This window comes from Pongo pygmaeus, chromosome 7 (assembly GCF_028885625.2).
Source record: "Pongo pygmaeus isolate AG05252 chromosome 7, NHGRI_mPonPyg2-v2.0_pri, whole genome shotgun sequence".
Classification (NCBI taxonomy): Eukaryota; Metazoa; Chordata; class Mammalia; order Primates; family Hominidae; genus Pongo; species Pongo pygmaeus.
The window spans coordinates 18,452,620-18,470,668 of NC_072380.2; the positions used below are offsets into that span (position 1 = coordinate 18,452,620).

The 18,049-nt window shown below is 40.3% G+C and overlaps 1 protein-coding gene across 1 annotated transcript; it reads left to right on the forward strand.

Annotated features, from left to right (window-relative positions):
- Positions 1-6,517: 6,517 nt before the first annotated feature.
- NAT2 (N-acetyltransferase 2) lies at positions 6,518-16,456 on the forward strand. The gene is made up of 2 exons (XM_054499655.2): positions 6,518-6,581; positions 15,246-16,456. The coding sequence occupies exon 2, from the start codon at positions 15,252-15,254 to the stop codon at positions 16,122-16,124; it is 873 nt and encodes a 290-aa protein (XP_054355630.2). The 5' UTR covers positions 6,518-6,581; positions 15,246-15,251; the 3' UTR covers positions 16,125-16,456.
- The last annotated feature ends 1,593 nt before the right edge of the window (positions 16,457-18,049 follow it).

Sequence of the window (18,049 nt, forward strand, 5' to 3'; positions counted from 1 at the left end):
TGCCTCAGCACCCCAAGTAGCTGGGATTACAGGCGGCTGCCACCACATCCAGCTGATTTTTCTATTTTTAGTGGAGATGGGTTTCACCATGTTAACCAGGCTGGTCTCAAACTCCCGACTTCAAGTTGATCTGCCTGCCTTGGCCTCCCAAAGTGTTGGGATTACAGGCATAAGCCACCGTGCCCGGCCAATTTTATTTAATTTAAATAGCCACTGATGGCTGCTGACTACCAAAATGAAGACCAGTTTCATGCAATGGGCATGTTTAAATTCAAAACATCCCCCTTGTCTGTGCTCACCATTTCTTTGTAAAATCATCTTCCTTCTTAAGTTTCATTTTCTTAAGAGATAGGATGACACAAAGGGATTTTTCAGCAAGCAAAAATAATTAACAACTGACACTCAAAGTGAAAAATATTTACAGGGGTATTGAATTCTAGACTTCTTGCTTCCTCAGTAATTTTCATTTTTCCAGCTTTCATTGTTGCTGTTGAGAAATCAGCTGTCAATCTGTCTTCCTTCTCAAGGTACCTGTTTTTCTTCTCTGGCTAAGGATTGTAAGATTATTTGATCCTGTTTTTATGTTCTGCAGTGATGTGTAGATACCCCAGGGTGTGTGTTTAAAACTTACTTGGAAGTTGTTGGAAGCTTGTCACTTTCATTCCTCCAGATTCAGAGACTAAGTGACGAGTGTAAAAGGGCTATCAAGGGCTAACACCTGTGAAAGACAAGGGCAGGAAGCAGAATGGCTCACACCATGATGCAGAGTGGACAGTCTCAAATAACTCACGGGGAACCATGGAGCAGTCTGCCTATTAAAGGAGCGCTTAGTAGCTGGGTGGAGGCCACCCACACAGTGCATGTCCTTAGCTCAATGGCTGAAGCAAATGCAGAAGGCAATGGTCTGGACTGTCAACAATCTACACTCCTTGTAGCTGAATGGCCAGTTATTTCTCAAAAAAGATCAAGAGGTGCACCTCCATGGCTGCCACAGGTTTCCCACATCTCAAGACTGTTGTTCTCTTTCACCAAGCTGGGAAAGTCTCAGCCCAGTCATGTCTTCATTTCCCACCAACCCAGTCAGTTGTTAAATAAATTCTATCAAGCATTTTCAGTTCAGCCACACCAGAGAGGCTTCTGAGAACATCTAGCATGCTACAATGCCAATTAGAAGTCTGTTTTAAATTGTGTACCCTGGGAAAATTACCCATTTTATTAAATATTTAAGGAGTGACGGGCCTCATGTGTGAATAGCTGCTCAACAAGTGTGATTTCCTCACTCCAAGACACTTAGAAAACACCAGCTACAATGGACCACTTCTGCAACAAAGCACTCACCTGGGACAGAAGCCATCTGACATCCGCTGTCTGTCCTCACCTCTATCCCTCTCATTAGGTAACAGCAAACTTCCCTCTACCCCCACTCAGCTCCACCCTCTGCCAGGAAACTTTTCCTTCCTGACTCCAGGAGGGTAGTGAGGCATGACAGTCACTGCCCCACAATTGGAGCCAGCAACAGGTTCAGAGGTGGCCATGTGGCCCAACTTACATCCACGATCTGGAAAGGTACAGCTCCCTTCCACCCTTTGAATTTTGAGCTGCGGAATGCTGCCCAGGGCTACTAAGGCAGAGAAAAGAATGAGACTCAAACAGGCAGAAGTAGCCATAGTGTTCTGTCCCGGACACACGGTGCCTGGATGGGCTCCAGCTTCTCCCGAGTGCCAGGTGAGCATGCACCCCACCCCGGGGTTGTCCTCCCTTCCAGTGAGTTTTGGACTAAGGCGGATAATTGGCAAAGGACATTCTCTTCCTGTCCTGTGACCCCTGTGAACACGGGCAGGGGAAGAAGGGCCAGTGACGGTCTCACCCCAAACTCCTTCCAGCCACCCCTACCAACGTTCCTCTTCTCTAACTCTGCAAACCTCTGGGAAGCTCTCAGGCCTCACAGAGAAGACGGAAGGGCCGGATCTGGTTCACTCTTTCCCTAGGGTCTGAAGGATCTGCACCCTGTGTTCAAGGACGACGCTGAAACATTCTTTTCTGCGTGCCTGATCTGAGGCCTCACAACTCAGGTAAGCAAGACTGTGTCCCTTTCACATGGAGAAGCCGAGTTCCACAGAGGCTGAGTGAGGAGCCGGCATCACACAAGGACTCGGAGGGGCTCCTCGAGACTCTCAGGACAGAGACGGCAGCCCCAGGTGGGAAAGGCCCAGGCCAAGGACACGCTGGGCCTGGGGTGGGGGAAGGGGGAGCCCTCGGGCGCCCCCACGAGGCCGGCGCGCTCCAGGTCCTGGACTGGATCGGACGCTCCTTGCAGGCCCAGTGCAGGGAGCGCGGGGCGCTGGCCGCCTTCTTCCTGCGCAGGTTTTGGCGCCGCCGCTTCTTCTCCACCTCGTCCGCCCCGCGTTCCTCCCGCGCTTCTCCCTGCGCCTCAAGTCCTAGGGCAGGCGCTAGACGTTCCAGATTGTCGCGCCCTCCGCCTGGGTCGGCAGGTCTGCCCGCGGCCGCTTCACATTGGCCTCCAGCTCTCGCGCCTTCCGCTGGTCCCGGCCCCGGAGTTCCGCAGCGTCCGGAGTTCCGCAGCGTCCGGAGTTCCGCAGCGTCCGGAGTTCCGCAGCGTCCGGAGTTCCGCAGCGTCCGGAGTTCCGCAGCGTCCGGAGTTCCGCAGCGTCCGGACTTCCTCCCTTTCGGCTGCGCGAGGCTCCCCCTTCAACTCCTGCCTCTTCCTCCTCTTTGCGCCTTGCTGGCCGGCTCGTGCTCATTCACCTCCACCTTGTGGACGACCAGCCCCGACGGCTCCTGCGGCTCCTTGCAGGCCACCTCTGGGTGGGTTTGGTCGCTGCCCTGGCCCTCGGCCCTTTCGGCCTTGGCCTGTGCTGCCTTCCCTTTTTGCCGCAGCTCTTTCGCTTCTTCTTCCGGTCCCGCTCCTTCTGTCGTCGCCTTTTCTCCAAAGCGCTTGGCCTCAGCTCCTTAGCATTGTCCTGGCCCCGGGCCTCCTGTATTTTCTCCTGCAGTCGCAGTGGTTTTAATGTATGGGGGAAAGAGAACCATTCTATAGTCCTTTGATGAGGTCGCTATCTTCTAGTGAGCATTTGCCCTGGGATGGGACCTTCGAAAGTGCTTCTCAGCATCCATTCCCCCCTCGCCTCCACTTAGGTCTGAGACAGGAATGCTAGAGGGGTTGGAGTTGAATGTTTCTCTTACCTCACTTCAGTTAGGCCCTTGTAATTTCCCTTAAGGGAAGGAGGACCAGAATGCTCTGGACTTATATCACAATGGTTATTTTTCTCCACCTTCTGCCAGGAGCATGAAGAGACTCTTCTCCAGTATGCACAGTGAGAACTTGGTGGGCATCCTGGAGGTAAAACACAAAAGCGTGAAGACCTCCTGAGACCGAGCACCCAAGAGTTTTAAACTGTCAAGCTTGTCTACACTGAGTCTCAACAATTCATGAATTATTACGTGTTTGTATGTTGCTAAAAATACTGGCTTCATCTGTGGTCCTCTAAACCTGGGCTTTAGTTCCTAGAATTGAGAATAAATTGTGATTATCTGTCTTTAACTGTTTGTCTCTTTTCAGGACAGCACTTTGCTGTGTTACTTCAATTCTGTCATGGATCTGAGAGGATTTATTTTCAGTTTGTTTAGTTTTCTCATTGATGAGAAGATGGGAGGGATTATCCCAAACTTTACTTGTTAAAGTGAAAACCAGAAGTTATGCTAAATGTTAAAATAGATCATAAGCAAAAAAAAAAAAAATTAGCTTGGATATAGAGCCCTTCTTCAGACAAGATCAGGAAAGGAAGAAGATTTATTTCTTTCTCTGCAAAAATGTAAGTTTTGTTGTTAGCAAGGAAACAGAGTCAATTATCAAACTTTAGAATCTTGACATAAAAGTGAGTTAGCACATGTGAGAATCTGTAAACTGGACATAACTAACTCTAATGCTTTTCTTTAAAGACACAAACCACATGCTTTCTACGTGTATAAGTCACAGTGAAGAAGGAGCTTTTCTTTATGGTATCACTATTGTTGCCCAGCCCATCTCTGTATCTCTTACTTGTATGGTGAGGAAGTACTCAATGACAGCTCAGGTATTCCCCAATTCTGCTCTTCTTCCACGTAAAAAACTTTGATGAAGTCGCATTTTGGCTTGAAGGTCTTGATGACCACCCTGTGGGAGGCTGTAGGGTACTGTCAAACTCTCTGACATCTCAAACCCCCAGCCTCAGGTGTTTCTTCCCTTGGCCACCAGGATCCTTGACTCTGGTCTTACTCTCCCTTAGTCACAAGTCTCCTCATCTCATAGTTTCCCATGATGGTTCTTGCTGGACATCCTCAAGGATCTCTGTCAAACTGACAATAATTAGAGGCAATCTCAGAATTACACATGTGCCAATCTGGATTGTAACATTTTAATTCCAGGTCTCAAGTTTCCAACAATCAAGGAGAAAAATGACCATAATCTATTGACAATTCTTCTCCCATACTCGGTCAAAAATGGTCCAGATCACAGTCCTACATGCTGGAATTATTTCCTCTGCTTCTCTCTCACCCCACCTTGGCCAAAGATTTTCTAGCAAGATCTGAATTTTAATCCATCTCTCTTTGCCTGTGTGTCCTGACTAATTTGGCAGAAGGAGTTCTTTCTTAAAACCTTGCCATTTAATTCACAAATGGAAATGTGAAGGGTCAATAGGTATGCGAAAAACCTATTCACCCGTATTCACTGAGAATCAGAGAAGTGAAAATGAAAAGAACACTGAGCAATCATCTTAGATACATAAAACTGTCAAACATTTGAAGGTGGCTAACACCAAGTGTCAATCAGGATATGAGGAAAGTAGGAATTCTTCTACACAAGAGGACAGAAATCTGGCAGTGCCAAAAGAAAAAGTACATCTATGATCTGCCCCTCTGCAGATCCCATTCCTAGTACATATATCCCAGCGAGTTCTGCTAATCTACAGAGGATGTCTAGAAAGGCATTCATCACATCAGTGTTTATAATAACCAGGAGTAGGAGGCAGTCAAATGTCCTTCACAAGTGGAACTGGTAAGTTAAAGAGACTTAGGTTGGGTTTCTCTAAAACCAGGCCCCAAGACAAAGATTTGTATTCCAGTGGCTTATTTTGATTTAGGAGATGATTTAAGGAATCACCAGTGCAGGAGTATAACAGTGAACCCAGGACACCTTGAGAATCAATAAAAAGGTGCATTGTTGGCAGGTTGCCTGCAAAGAAAGGGAGCATAATCCCAGTAGACAACATCAGGAGGCAGTTTTGTACATGCCTAAGAGTGATCCCACCTTAGCATGCAGAACACAGGATATTTAGTCTCCAATTCCCATCATGTGGGCTGAGTGGTGGTCCCAGGTGCTTTAATTTGTAGTCCATCTGCCCAAGCACAGGCCAAAAGAAAGCTTCCCACAGAGAGTCCCGACTTCATATGGCAGGATGCCAGAGGTATGTACTGGAACAGTAGGTGCTGAAGGCAACAATTACATCATGAAAACTGCAGATCTCATACGTGGAATCTAAAAATAATTGATCTCATAGAAGTTAAGAGTAGAATAGTTAGAGTAGTAGAAATTTAAGAGTTGTTACTGGAGAGAAAAGAGGGTATGGAAGCTAGAAAAAAAGCTAGAAGGAAGGATTTTGAATGTTCTCATGACAAAGCGATGATAAATGTTTGAGGTGACAGACATGCTAATTACCATGATTTGATCTTTACACAATGTCTGCATGTATCAGAACATCACGCTCTACCAAATAAATATATACAATTGTTATGTGTCAAAAAACATTATATACAATGTTTATATTTTAGATTAATATTAATGTAAATAAAAATTTACACAAATCTTTTCATTGAAAATGGTGTGGATAATTATATTATCTGATGATACCCATGCCACAGGCTAGGAGAAATAAAAATTTACATTAATGTTAATTAAAAAACAAGCAGAAACAAAGCCATATGATACATGTGACACTTATACCACATGCATAGAGTTATTTCAGACACATTGTGTGTTACCTTTGGGTAGAAAAGTGAATGAGAGCAAGGATGAGAGATGAAAAGAGGCAGAAGAAAAAGAGAGGCCTTACAGGAACTGATGAAAGTGTGCCGTAAACTGAGAGTGTGACTAAAACCTTTCATCTTCCTCTTCTGCCTCTTCTAAGTTATTGGTTCTGCTTTTCCTTGACCTATTTCAAGCTCTCACCTTCCATATCACACATGGGAAGTCTGGCATCAGACTTCCAGAGAGCAAGAACTAGGTGAAATACAAGGGCACAGCTTGTACCATAGCACGTGGCATGGGTATCATCAGATAATATAATTATCCACACCATTTTTAATGAAAATATTTGCGTAAGACATTCACAGAGGCAACCTGAGGCCCTGCAACTACATTTCCCAGACATCCCTGAGGTGATCCTAACTAGACTCTGGGGTCAGGGTGATAAGGAATTCCAGTGAGATCACTTCCCTTGCAGACTTTGGAAGGGAGAGCACTTTATTACAGACCTTGGAAGCGAGAGGGTTGCATTCAGCCTAGTTCCTGGTTGCTGGCCAAAGTAAGTAGAACTTTGAAAGTAATTTGCGGTGTGCTTTGAAAGTAGGGTATAAATCAAAAATAAAATCAAGTCCCCCTACTGACTGAATGGATCCCCTCTTGTCCTAGGCGACCCCAGAGAAACCTGGAAAACTAAATTCCAGGCCATAATGGAAAGGGAGGTCAGACACTCCTCATTATACACTCCCTTTTGGAGTTCAGGCACAACTGACTGGCATTAACATTGAAACAGTGATCATAAGACTGGCAAAATGGACTGTTTGTGGGAACAAGATACCAAATTCCAATCTGACTCTGGTTTAGCATCACATGACAAGAGCAGACCCTGAAGGAAATCAATATATTTAATCCCCAAAATATAATTCTTTGACACATATTGAAATGGTCTTGCAAAACCATCTTTTTGGGGAAATTTGCTGGTTTCTGGCTCTGCTCTGATTGAGGAGAGATTAAATGAGAGTCTGACACCTTAAAAATCTGAAAAGAGATATTTACCATCTGTTTTCTCTAAGGCTGCTAGCTGGAGGTTTCATCAACATGACATAAACCATGGTTCCCACAAGCCCCTTTAACTCAAGCATTTCATTGTACTGACTGCAAGTCTGTAGACAAAGCTTAACTCTTCAACAAATTGCCAATCAGAAAATCTTTGAATCCACCTTTGTCCTGTAAGCTCTCGTACTTCAATATGTCTGATTTTCAGGCAGAGCCAATGTATACCTTATGTGGGGGCCACAGGCTGTTGGCCCCCTAACGCTTCACTAAAAGTCACTGACATGTGACAGGTTGATTAATAGGAGAAAGGGAGTACAAATTTATTTAATGTATATACATGGCCTATTAGCCAGGACCCTTTAGAGGGCCAGAACTAATAGGATAGATGTATACATAAAGGGGAGTTTATTAAGGAGTAGTGGGTCACATGATCACAAGGTGACATCCCACAACAGGCCGTCTGCAAGCTGAGGAGCAAGGAAGCCAGTCCGAGTCCCAAAACCTCAAAAGTAGGGAAGCCGACAGTGCAGCCTTCAGTCTGTGGTCAAAGGTCCAAGAGTCCAAAAGCTGAAGAACTTGGAGTTAGATGTTTGAGGGCAGGAAGCATCCAGCACAGGAAAAAGATGTAGGCTGGGAGACTAAGCCAGTCTAGTCTTTCCACATTCTTCTGCCTACTTTCATTCGGGCTGTGCTGGCAGCTGATTAGATGGTACCTACCCGGATTGAGGGTGGGCCTCCCTTTCCCAGTCCACTGACTCAAATGTTAATTTCCTTTGGCAACACCCTCACAGACACACCCAGGAACAATACTTTGAATCCTTCAATCCAGTCAAGTTGACACTCAATATTAACCATCACACTTGGGAAACTTGAGAATGAAGACCCAACTTCCTAATAAGTTACAGAAACTCATGTACTATTCCGAGGCCACAGTAAAGAGTGGAGACTCAAAGCATGGCCAGAAACACGTAAATTAGTTTTAGTGGCAACACAGGTTAAGAGAGAGAGGAACGAAGAAGCTTGGCTAGCAAAGGTGGCCTTGTTATGTGGACGAACCTTTTCTCAGAAGCAATAGATGGTAAATGTTTCTATCCAGATCTTTAAAGGTGTCAGACTGTCAATCTCTCTGGATCCTGGGAAAGGCTTAGAAACAGGAGGGGGCATGGCTGCATTAATAGACATTGTCCACAAACACAAATTTTCCTCAGTTAAGACAGTTCTGCAATGCCACTTCTGCTTGTTGGCCAGTGGCAACCATTTTTAAATATGTCAAAGAAATATATTTGAGGGTAAAATATTCTGATTTTCTTCAGTCCCCACTTTGAAATTTAAAACAAGTTTCACATACTAAAAGCCAAAGTAATAGCTTTGGAGAGATTTGGGTTAGAGGTATTTAGATAGAGACAATCACAGCAGTGGAAAAACACATTTGGGATATATATAAATGAGCAAATTTAAATATATCATTCCATATCTTATTTAGGCAGTCTCTTGGTTTTGAGGTGAGATCAGTTCAGTTAAATATCTATGTCCCATTCCAGGAGGTGGCACTGAAAATGGTTTAGGCCTCTAGACATAATGCAGGCAATCAGATTTCTAGTAGGAGGCATTTCTATAGAAACAGGAAAAATAAATAAATACACGTTACTATCTGGAGTAGTCTATATATCTAGAAAAGCTAGTCTATAGTTTTTTCTCTGACGCATCTTCATATTGCAGTGGCAAACTCCCAGATTTCCCTGGAAGTTCAAACCAAGTGTTCAAGTGAACTTTCTGAGAAGGCCTTGCATCACCAGATATGCATGAAGGTTGTTTATAAGTTACTGTTACTTTCTCCTGATACCTTCAGTTTGCAAGACTTTAAGAAAACCCCAGTTTTAATTTCTAGTAAATTCAATTAAGAAAAATGGGAGAAAACATTGAAAATGTTATTTTGGAGACGTAGCCAGAAAAAAATTCAGGATTTGATCTAACTTGTAAAAAATAATAAAAACTGAAAAAACAATGGACAAGGCTAGAAGATAATAACAGATATATTTTAGTTTTTGAAATAGATTTTTTCTGCTTCCAGTTCTTCAATTTTATGAAAGACATAGTTTCATGCACGTCCGTGTGAAGAGACCACCAAACAGGCTTTGTGTGAGCAACATGGCTGTTTATTTCACCTGGTACAGGCGGGCTGACTCCGAAAAGAGAGTCAGCGAAGGGAGATGGGGTGGGGCCGTTTTATGGGATTTGGGTAGATAAAGGAAAATTACAGTCAAAGGGGGGTTGTTCTCTGGAGGGCAGAGTGGGGGTCACAAGGTGCTCAGTAGGGGAGCTTTTGAGCCAGGATGAGCCTGGAGAAAGAATTTCACAAGACAATGTCATCAGTTAAGGCAGGAACAGGCCATTTTCACTTCTTTTGTGGTGGAATGTCATCAGTTAAGGCAGGAATCGGCCATCTGGATGTGTACGTGCAGGTCACAGGGGATATGATGGCTTAGCTTAGGCTCAGAGGCCTGACACATAGTAGAACTGATTTATTTGCAAAATAAGTTTTGTTACTATACTTGGTCTGATTATTTGCATAAAGTGCAGCAAGAATAATTATTTACTATATAGACTCCTTTTTAAAAAATGGCTTTGCTGGAACATTCTCTTTTATAAAGAATCTCAGATTAGACCTCTTAAAAGCATCCTGAGCCCAACCAAGGATTTATCTGTTTCTACGAGATACCTGTATGAATTAAGTGAATTCCCCCTCAAGGTCGCAAAATAACTTGGGGCTCCTGGGCCTGTCAGAATGTGACCTTCTTTTACCCATTACAGGCCAGAATCCTGTAAAGGAACCTGTAAAGGAACTGCATAGACAAGGTGTGAGGCCAGTTTTATCCACAGGGCTATTATCAGCTTTATAAAGTCCCAATGTCAATTTCTTAAAAATATGCCATTCCTGTCAAATCCTTGATTTTTGTCTCCACTTGTGTCCTGTTACAAAAGAAAATAGATTCTAATTGAATTTATGCAAATAATTATATTTCCATAAATTAGCAATAATCACTAAGAGTTTCCAAATTTCAGAGAAATCAGGCAGATAGAAGGAAATATGCTTCAAATTTTGCTCACAAGAGTATACTTTACACAAATATTAAAAGCTGTAAAAGTCTAAAAACAAAAAAATTTTCTTGAAAAACAAAAGTAGCAATGTCTCAACAAAACCCATAAAAAGATTATTTCAGTCTTCTATTAGTTCAGTCCATGCAATTAACTCCTATTCTGTTAGATATTGGGTGAGCAGTCCTCATGAACGTATTAGTTGTCCATGAGAGTCCTGGGAGTTTTTCTTTCTCTATACCAGTGGCACAATCTCCAAAGTTATCATAAAGCTTCATTCAAAAGCACCCCTTAGAGTCCTATAGCTAATTGCAAATCACCTTTTTAAAAGCATCAAAGTAGAACAACTGTCAGTGACAGAAGTCTTAGGACAGCCATGGTCAAGGACACACTTAACAAGGAAATTTGGTTATTTCTGTGGCATATAACAATTTAACTATATGTTATATATGTTATTATAATACTAATAACATATATGAAGACATCAGAATGATAGGAATATCACACGATATTGAAAAACATACAAGTAACAGGTTTGATATAAATGTAGCCCAAATAAATTTGAACACCATTTCGTATTTGACAATGTTTCCTATATGATTTTAACATGCCAAATACACCGAATGTGTCTGTTTTTGGCTTCAGGGGACTTAATATCAAAAAAGATAATGAGGTCAACAAGACTGAATTTAGAATTTGATTTTGGAAAGTTTGATTTTCTTCAATCCCTACTTTGAAACTTAAAACAAGTTTCACATATTAAAAGCCAAGGTAATAGCTTTGGAGAGATTTGGGTTAGGGGTATTTAGATAGAGACAGATATCGCGGTGGAAAAACAAATTACAATCACCAAACAGGTCATTGTAAAATAAGTCATTCATTTAGGCAAAGTGATAACTCAAAGATTTCAAAAAGTAAAAATCTTCACTCTTTGAGAGAGAAGACTCACTTTCACAAACAATAAGGCCTAATAAAGACAGCGTGAGGCCAACTAAATTTGTCTCTCTTCCCCAACCCCTCTTTTTTTTTGCAGTTTTCTCAAAAGGTAAGCAAAAATCTTTCACTATCTCTTAATATTAAAAGAAAATCTTATTCAAGAGAAATCTAAATTTTATCATTGCATAGCTTATTATTAATGCTAAAGTTAACATTAATAAAATCTTACAAACAAATTTACTTAATTTTAATTAGTTGTAACACAAGCTAAGATTTTTATAAATCTTTTACAACATTTTATAATGTTCTATAAAAGAGCAGATTAGTACTCTAAGAAAACCCTAATATTTTGACATAAGGGCCTAGATTCTGGCCCTGCATTAGTATGCTTTTTATTTTAAGGTTTAATTTATGCAAAAACTAAATAATCCCTTTCAAATTTTAGCCAGCTGGCTTATATATATAATTCCTTTTACAAGATCAGTGATCAATCTTTCATAAACCTTTAGTTTTGTCCACATTTTTAACTTAAAACAATCTTTAAAATCTAAAAAGCTTTTTTTGTTTTGTTTTGTTTTTTGTTTTTTTGAGACCGAGTCTCACTCTGTCAGCCAGGCTGGAGTGCCTGCCTCCAGGGTTCAAGTGATTCTCCTGCCTCAGCCTCCTGAGTAGCTGGGATTACAGCTGTGCACCACCACACCCAGCTAATTTTTGTATTTTCAGTAGAGACGAGGTTTCACCACGTTGGTCAGGCTGGTCTCGAACCCCTGACCTCGTGATCCGCCCACCTCGGCTTCCCAAAGTGCTGGGATGACAGGCATGAGCCATTGTGCCCAGCCTGTAATTTTTTTAATAAACAAGACTAGCTTAATATTGTTCGTTTCATAAAAACGGCTAAATCTTGAGCTATCTGTAAAAAAAATATGTTTAACATTAAGGTTTATACTTGGGTGAACATCTGATATTCACAGGCTATAAAATAGCAAGGAAATAACTTTAAATGTGACTACTTTTGTCTAATGTCTCAGTTCTCAAAGCAATCTAGGTAAACTGCTAACAATGAATAAATTGAATAAATATAAATGGGATGGATAAATGCTTGTTGGTAAACTTTTATGTAATTTAAAATCTTAAACTTATTTCGGATTAAAGAATAGCTACTCATTAATAGTTTGGCTCATTTCCAATTAACTAGAGATATGGAGAAACCTAAAAATTGTAGAGTGATTTCATCTATAAAGTACTAATACCTGACATGCAGTTTAGGATTTCATGTTTCCTAGGTTTAAGGTCACTAAAAATAAAAATTCCACTTAATATATAATTCTGTATATAAAGTCTGTCAAAGACATGTTTTTGATGAAAAAAATAATATAAGACAAATAGAAAAATGTGTTCTAATTAAAAAGAAAATCATTTTTGTCTAATTCAAAGGTTATTTATGAAACAAAGTAAAAAGGAACCAGTAAGTAGGGGAAAGAGATGTAAAGAAAGTTATAGATATAAAGATGTATTTGTGATAAGAGAGATTAAAAAGAAAAGAGAATTATTTTGTATGATAAATAATTTTATATTTTTTTCTGAAGTAAGATGACTGGTAATCTAAGAAAGAGGGAAATTTAGGATACAACAGACAGTCCAATCATGTTGGAAGTGGCATATGATTCTTTTAATCAAATTCATAAAAGAAATTTTGTTTGTGGTTATGTTGGCTTTAATTAAAATTGAACTATTTATAGTCGTCTTTCTGGAAACTGAGCTTTGACCAAAAAAACACAATACAAAACCAAAACATTGATTAGAACAATAAGGGTTTCTTAAAGTATTGATTTGCTCTTCATTAAATTCCAAGAAGTTTTAATGTTTAACGCTATTTTTTTCTTTTTGAAACTTCTCAGATAGATATCTCAGAAGTTCAACTTCTGGTGTATCCTGCTGCTTTTAGCCTTTTCTTCATTTGAGAGAATAGCTGAGATGTTAACTCTCTCTTTCAACTTTTTGTTGGCTCTGGCAACTTTTTTTTTCTTCAGGTCTAAATCTGTTGCTATAGCCTGATGCTGAAGTGTTTCATCTTAAAGCTTCAAAAAAATCAATGTTTTCTTCCATTATAACTTAATTCTGTGCTGTTGGCTTTTCTTCCTATGAGTAAGGGCCAGAAACCCTCTGAAGGATTACTGAAAAATCAACTCACAAAAGATAGATCAGTTGAAGAGAAGGCATGCAGATTTGTTTGGAGTGTGTATGCTGGAGTCTTCAGAATAAAGATTCAAACACACAGGGGAAATTGTCCTTTTTATGCTTAGGTGCAACAAGGTATGGGCACATATAAAAATATGACTGAGCCAAAAGGCATAACCTAATGCCAATAGACTGGGGAAACCCAGCAAGACCTGTCTGTCTAGATTCCTCTTGACCTCTCTGAGCATGTACTCCTTCCTTCTGGGTATAGGGATCTTATGATCTACAATCCAACAAGGTAAGTTGGATAATTTCTTTACGGCTAATTCATACACAGAAAAGGAGACAGCAAATTAGAGCAATAGTTTTAGGCTTTGTAGCTGGTTTTGAGAAAAAGGAGTTATGATTTCTAGGTTCTGCCTTGGGCAAAGAGATTCTAGTTTGTATGGCCAGCTTTGAGGAATAATGGGACTGAGAGGAGGCCAGGAGAAGGCCAAAGAAAAACTGACTTCTGAAGCTTTTACCTTGTGGCACTGTCTTCTGAGCTACAACGTATATTTAAAGTCTTCAACAAAACCATGAAACTTCCTATGCTGTTACTAAGAGTCACATATTCCCCTGCTCAAGCTACTAGTAAATTCTTTGTTAGTGTTGTTCTTCAGTGGATTCTCCCCAGTAGCTTTGGGTTGATATCCTCCCAGCTTCTAGCCTTGCAGCAGAATATATGTGCTTAGATTTAAGCAAAAATGCCTCAATAGAGTTTCATTGATCTACTTAGGTCACATGCCACCCATCAGCCAAGCTTTGGTCGTAGAGCTGTTATGTTTGAATTGGTCCTACATAGTTCATGTGACTGCCTGTAGAGCTCAATATGGGCAGCCTATTGTCCACACAGTAGCTAGAGAGATCACTTTGATTAGGCAAACACTGTTCCCCTTATAACCCTTTTCTCATCCTGTCTCACTTTGATTTCTCATCTCGTTTGGAATAAAAGCCAAAATGTAAGCATTGGCTCCAAGGCCACTGTTACTTGTCAGATCTCATCTCAATCCAGTCCCCTTCTCACTGACTGTGCTCCAGTCACCCTGGCTTCCTGGATGTTTCCTGAACACTCGGGAGAGGTTCCCGCTAAGGATCCTGGTACTTTCTGTTCCACTGCATGGAACAATCCTCCTCACACATATCCACAGAACTTATTCTCTAGCATCCTTAAAGTCTTAGTGAGCCTTTCTTTAACCACCTTATTTGAAATCAGTGCTCTCCCTGTGCACCCACTAACCCCTTTTTTTGTTTTCACCAGGCACTTACCACAATCTAACAGACTGCATGTTTTATCCATTTATTCAGTTTCCTATTTGTGTCACTTCAACTCCCATTAAAATATAAGATTTTTGAGGGCAAGCAAGCACTAGATCAATAGGAAACACATCAAGAGTATTCTGTAAACTATTTCTTGAATGAATCAGTGAATGAATGAGTTAATCAATATATTTTTTGAGTGAGGAGCTTTGTGTTAGGCACAGCTAAATGGGAAATCAAGTGGGTCATGTACCATGAATACCATATACTCTATTGTATAATTCTCCTGCTTATATCAGAAACTGTTTATAAGCCTATTATAATTGATACCAATTGGAATCTCTTTTTTACTCATCACCAAGAAAACCACAAACAAGTTGTTTACCATTTGGCTCCTTATTTATTCTGGATTTCCAACTCCTCATGCTTGAAAGATGGAAGATACAATAATACTTTCCTTAGAGGGTTCTGAGACTACTAAGTGAACTTATGCATATAAAAGGGATTCATGTAGTAGAAATACTAACAAAAGAATTACTATGACAGATACTTATAACCATTGTGTTTTTACGTATTTAAAATACATTATACCTATAATTAGCCACACAAGGAAATCAAGTGCTAAAGTATGATATGTTTTTGTTTTGTTTTTCTTGCTTAGGGGATCATGGACATTGAAGCATATTTTGAAAGAATTGGCTATAAGAACTCTAGGAACAAATTGGACTTGGAAACATTAACTGACATTCTTGAGCACCAGATCCGGGCTGTTCCTTTTGAGAACCTTAACATGCATTGTGGGCAAGCTATGGAGTTGGGCTTAGAGGCTATTTTTGATCACATTGTAAGAAGAAACCGGGGTGGGTGGTGTCTCCAGGTCAATCAACTTCTGTACTGGGCTCTGACCACAATCGGTTTTCAGACCACAATGTTAGGAGGGTATTTTTACATCCCTCCAGTTAACAAATACAGCACTGGCATGGTTCACCTTCTCCTGCAGGTGACCATTGATGGCAGGAATTACATTGTTGATGCTGGGTCTGGAAGCTCCTCCCAGATGTGGCAGCCTCTAGAGTTAATTTCTGGGAAGGATCAGCCTCAGGTGCCTTGCATTTTCCGCTTGACAGAAGACAGAGGCATCTGGTACCTGGACCAAATCAGGAGAGAGCAGTATATTCCAAACAAAGAATTTCTTAACTCACATCTCGTGCCAAAGAAGAAACACCAAAAAATATACTGCTTTACGCTTCAACCCCGAACAATTGAAGATTTTGAGTCTATGAATACATACCTGCAGACGTCTCCAACATCTTCATTTATAACCACATCATTTTGTTCCTTGCAGACCCCAGAAGGGGTTCACTGTTTGGTGGGCTTCATCCTCACCTATAGAATATTCAATTATAAAGACAATACAGATCTGGTCGAGTTTAAAACTCTGACTGAGGAAGAGGTTGAAGAAGTGCTGAAAAATATATTTAAGATTTCCTTGGGGAGAAAGCTCCTGCCCAAACCTGGTGATGGATCCCTTACTATTTAGAATTAGGAACAAAATAAACCCTTGTGTATGTATCACCCAACTCACTAATTATCAACTGATGTGCTATCACATATCCTCTCTACCCTCACATTATTTTGAAGAAACTCCTACACATCAAATAGTTTCATCCATAAAAATGTCAGCATTTATTGAAAAACAATAACCTTTTAAAGAAACATAAGGACACATTTTCAAATTAATAAAAATAAAGGCATTTTAAGGATGGCCTGTGTTTATCTTGGGAAGCAGAGTGATTCATGCTAGAAAACATTTAATTTGATTTATTGTTGAATTCAGAGTAAATTTTTACTCTAAATGAATAAAGAATATTGCAGAAAAACTCATCATCTCTAAAGTACATGAAAACATTGTTGGCTAATAGATTGCGAATCAAAATTTTTCTTTAGATGACTTAGGATATTATGGGGCTAGGCATTTTTTCCTCAATAGAGTCTTCCTCTCATCCTCTTTCTTGTCTCCTAGTTACGTTCTTTTACTTCCAGTACATACTTTGCCACAAGATAAGGAACATGAGCTTTGTTGTGTAGATCTGATTTGAAATCCTGTGGACACGGGGTGAATTACTTTTAAAATCTGTGGCTCTGATTCCTCAAAGATAAAATGCAAATAATATTTATATAATTCACTGTCAGATATAAATTTTCAAAACTATTTATTATATGGATGAATAACATCATTAATATTTTTGTTATTGGGCCAGCATTTACTGAAAGTTCTCCTTCCATCTTGCTTTATTTTCCTGTAACTTGAAATTCTGGTCCTACTGTCATCTGCCTGCTTCTTCCTTAATTAAATATTGATAGGATGTCAGATGTCCCGGATCCGAGAATGTGCCTTGTGATTCAAAATCTGAATCTTTACTTATCCATAAGTCAGATTTTCTGTTTGTAAATTCCAGTATCAGGGCTATAGTTTAAACTGCAGATTTGTTCTTAACAGTATTCTCCCTCTTCGACTTGTGATGACTATAATAATCTTAAGAGAAAAGCAGACATTAGAATGGATAAATATTCATTAGCAGAATAAATTACATTGAAGCACTAGTATTTTAGGCAGCAGTGTAATAGTTGGGAGATACTGGTGAGTGTAGATATCTTAGGAAGCGGCGGATAGGAGATCTGGCCTCAGTGGGAAGGACAAATGAAACACATATATCAATATTTGAAAGCTTGTCATCTTTCTTACCTATTGGCCTTGTTCAGCTCTGCTGCTATCTTGTTGCAATGCCAGGCCACCACTGGTGCTCCTAGGCAGACCCAATTTTCTCACATTCTGACCAGGATCACCTCACAGGAGGATGCGGTGGCAAAAAACAAAAATGAAAACAAAACAGTCAAACAAAAACCAGATAAAAATGTGGCTCAAGTATGATGATACAGTTGTATACAAATGAGTCAAGTAAATTATATTGCGCAGTAAGTATCCTGAAACCCAATTCAGTTGTTTTGTTCTTGATTATATATAGTACATAATGGAAAAAGCAAAAATATGTTCAGAGAGATTCAGAAATATACAATTTCATCATTCTCAGTAAACTATTGCAAAGACAAAAAACCAAACACTGCATATTCTCACTCATAGATGGGAATTGAACAATGAGAACACATGGACACAGGAAGGGGAACATCACACTCTGGGGACTGTTGTGGGGTGGGGGGAAGGGGGAGGGATAGCATTAGGAGATATACCTAACGCTAAACGACGAGTTAATGGGTGCAGCACACCAGCATGGCACATGTATACGTATGTAACTAACCTGCACATTGTGCACATGTACCCTAAAACTTAAAGTATAATAATAAAAAAAAAAGAAATATACAATTTCGCTTCCAGGTTGAAGACTTCTGCTCTTGTTATGCAATGTTACCTTTTCTCTAATGAAATCTAAATGAGTGAAGAAGAAT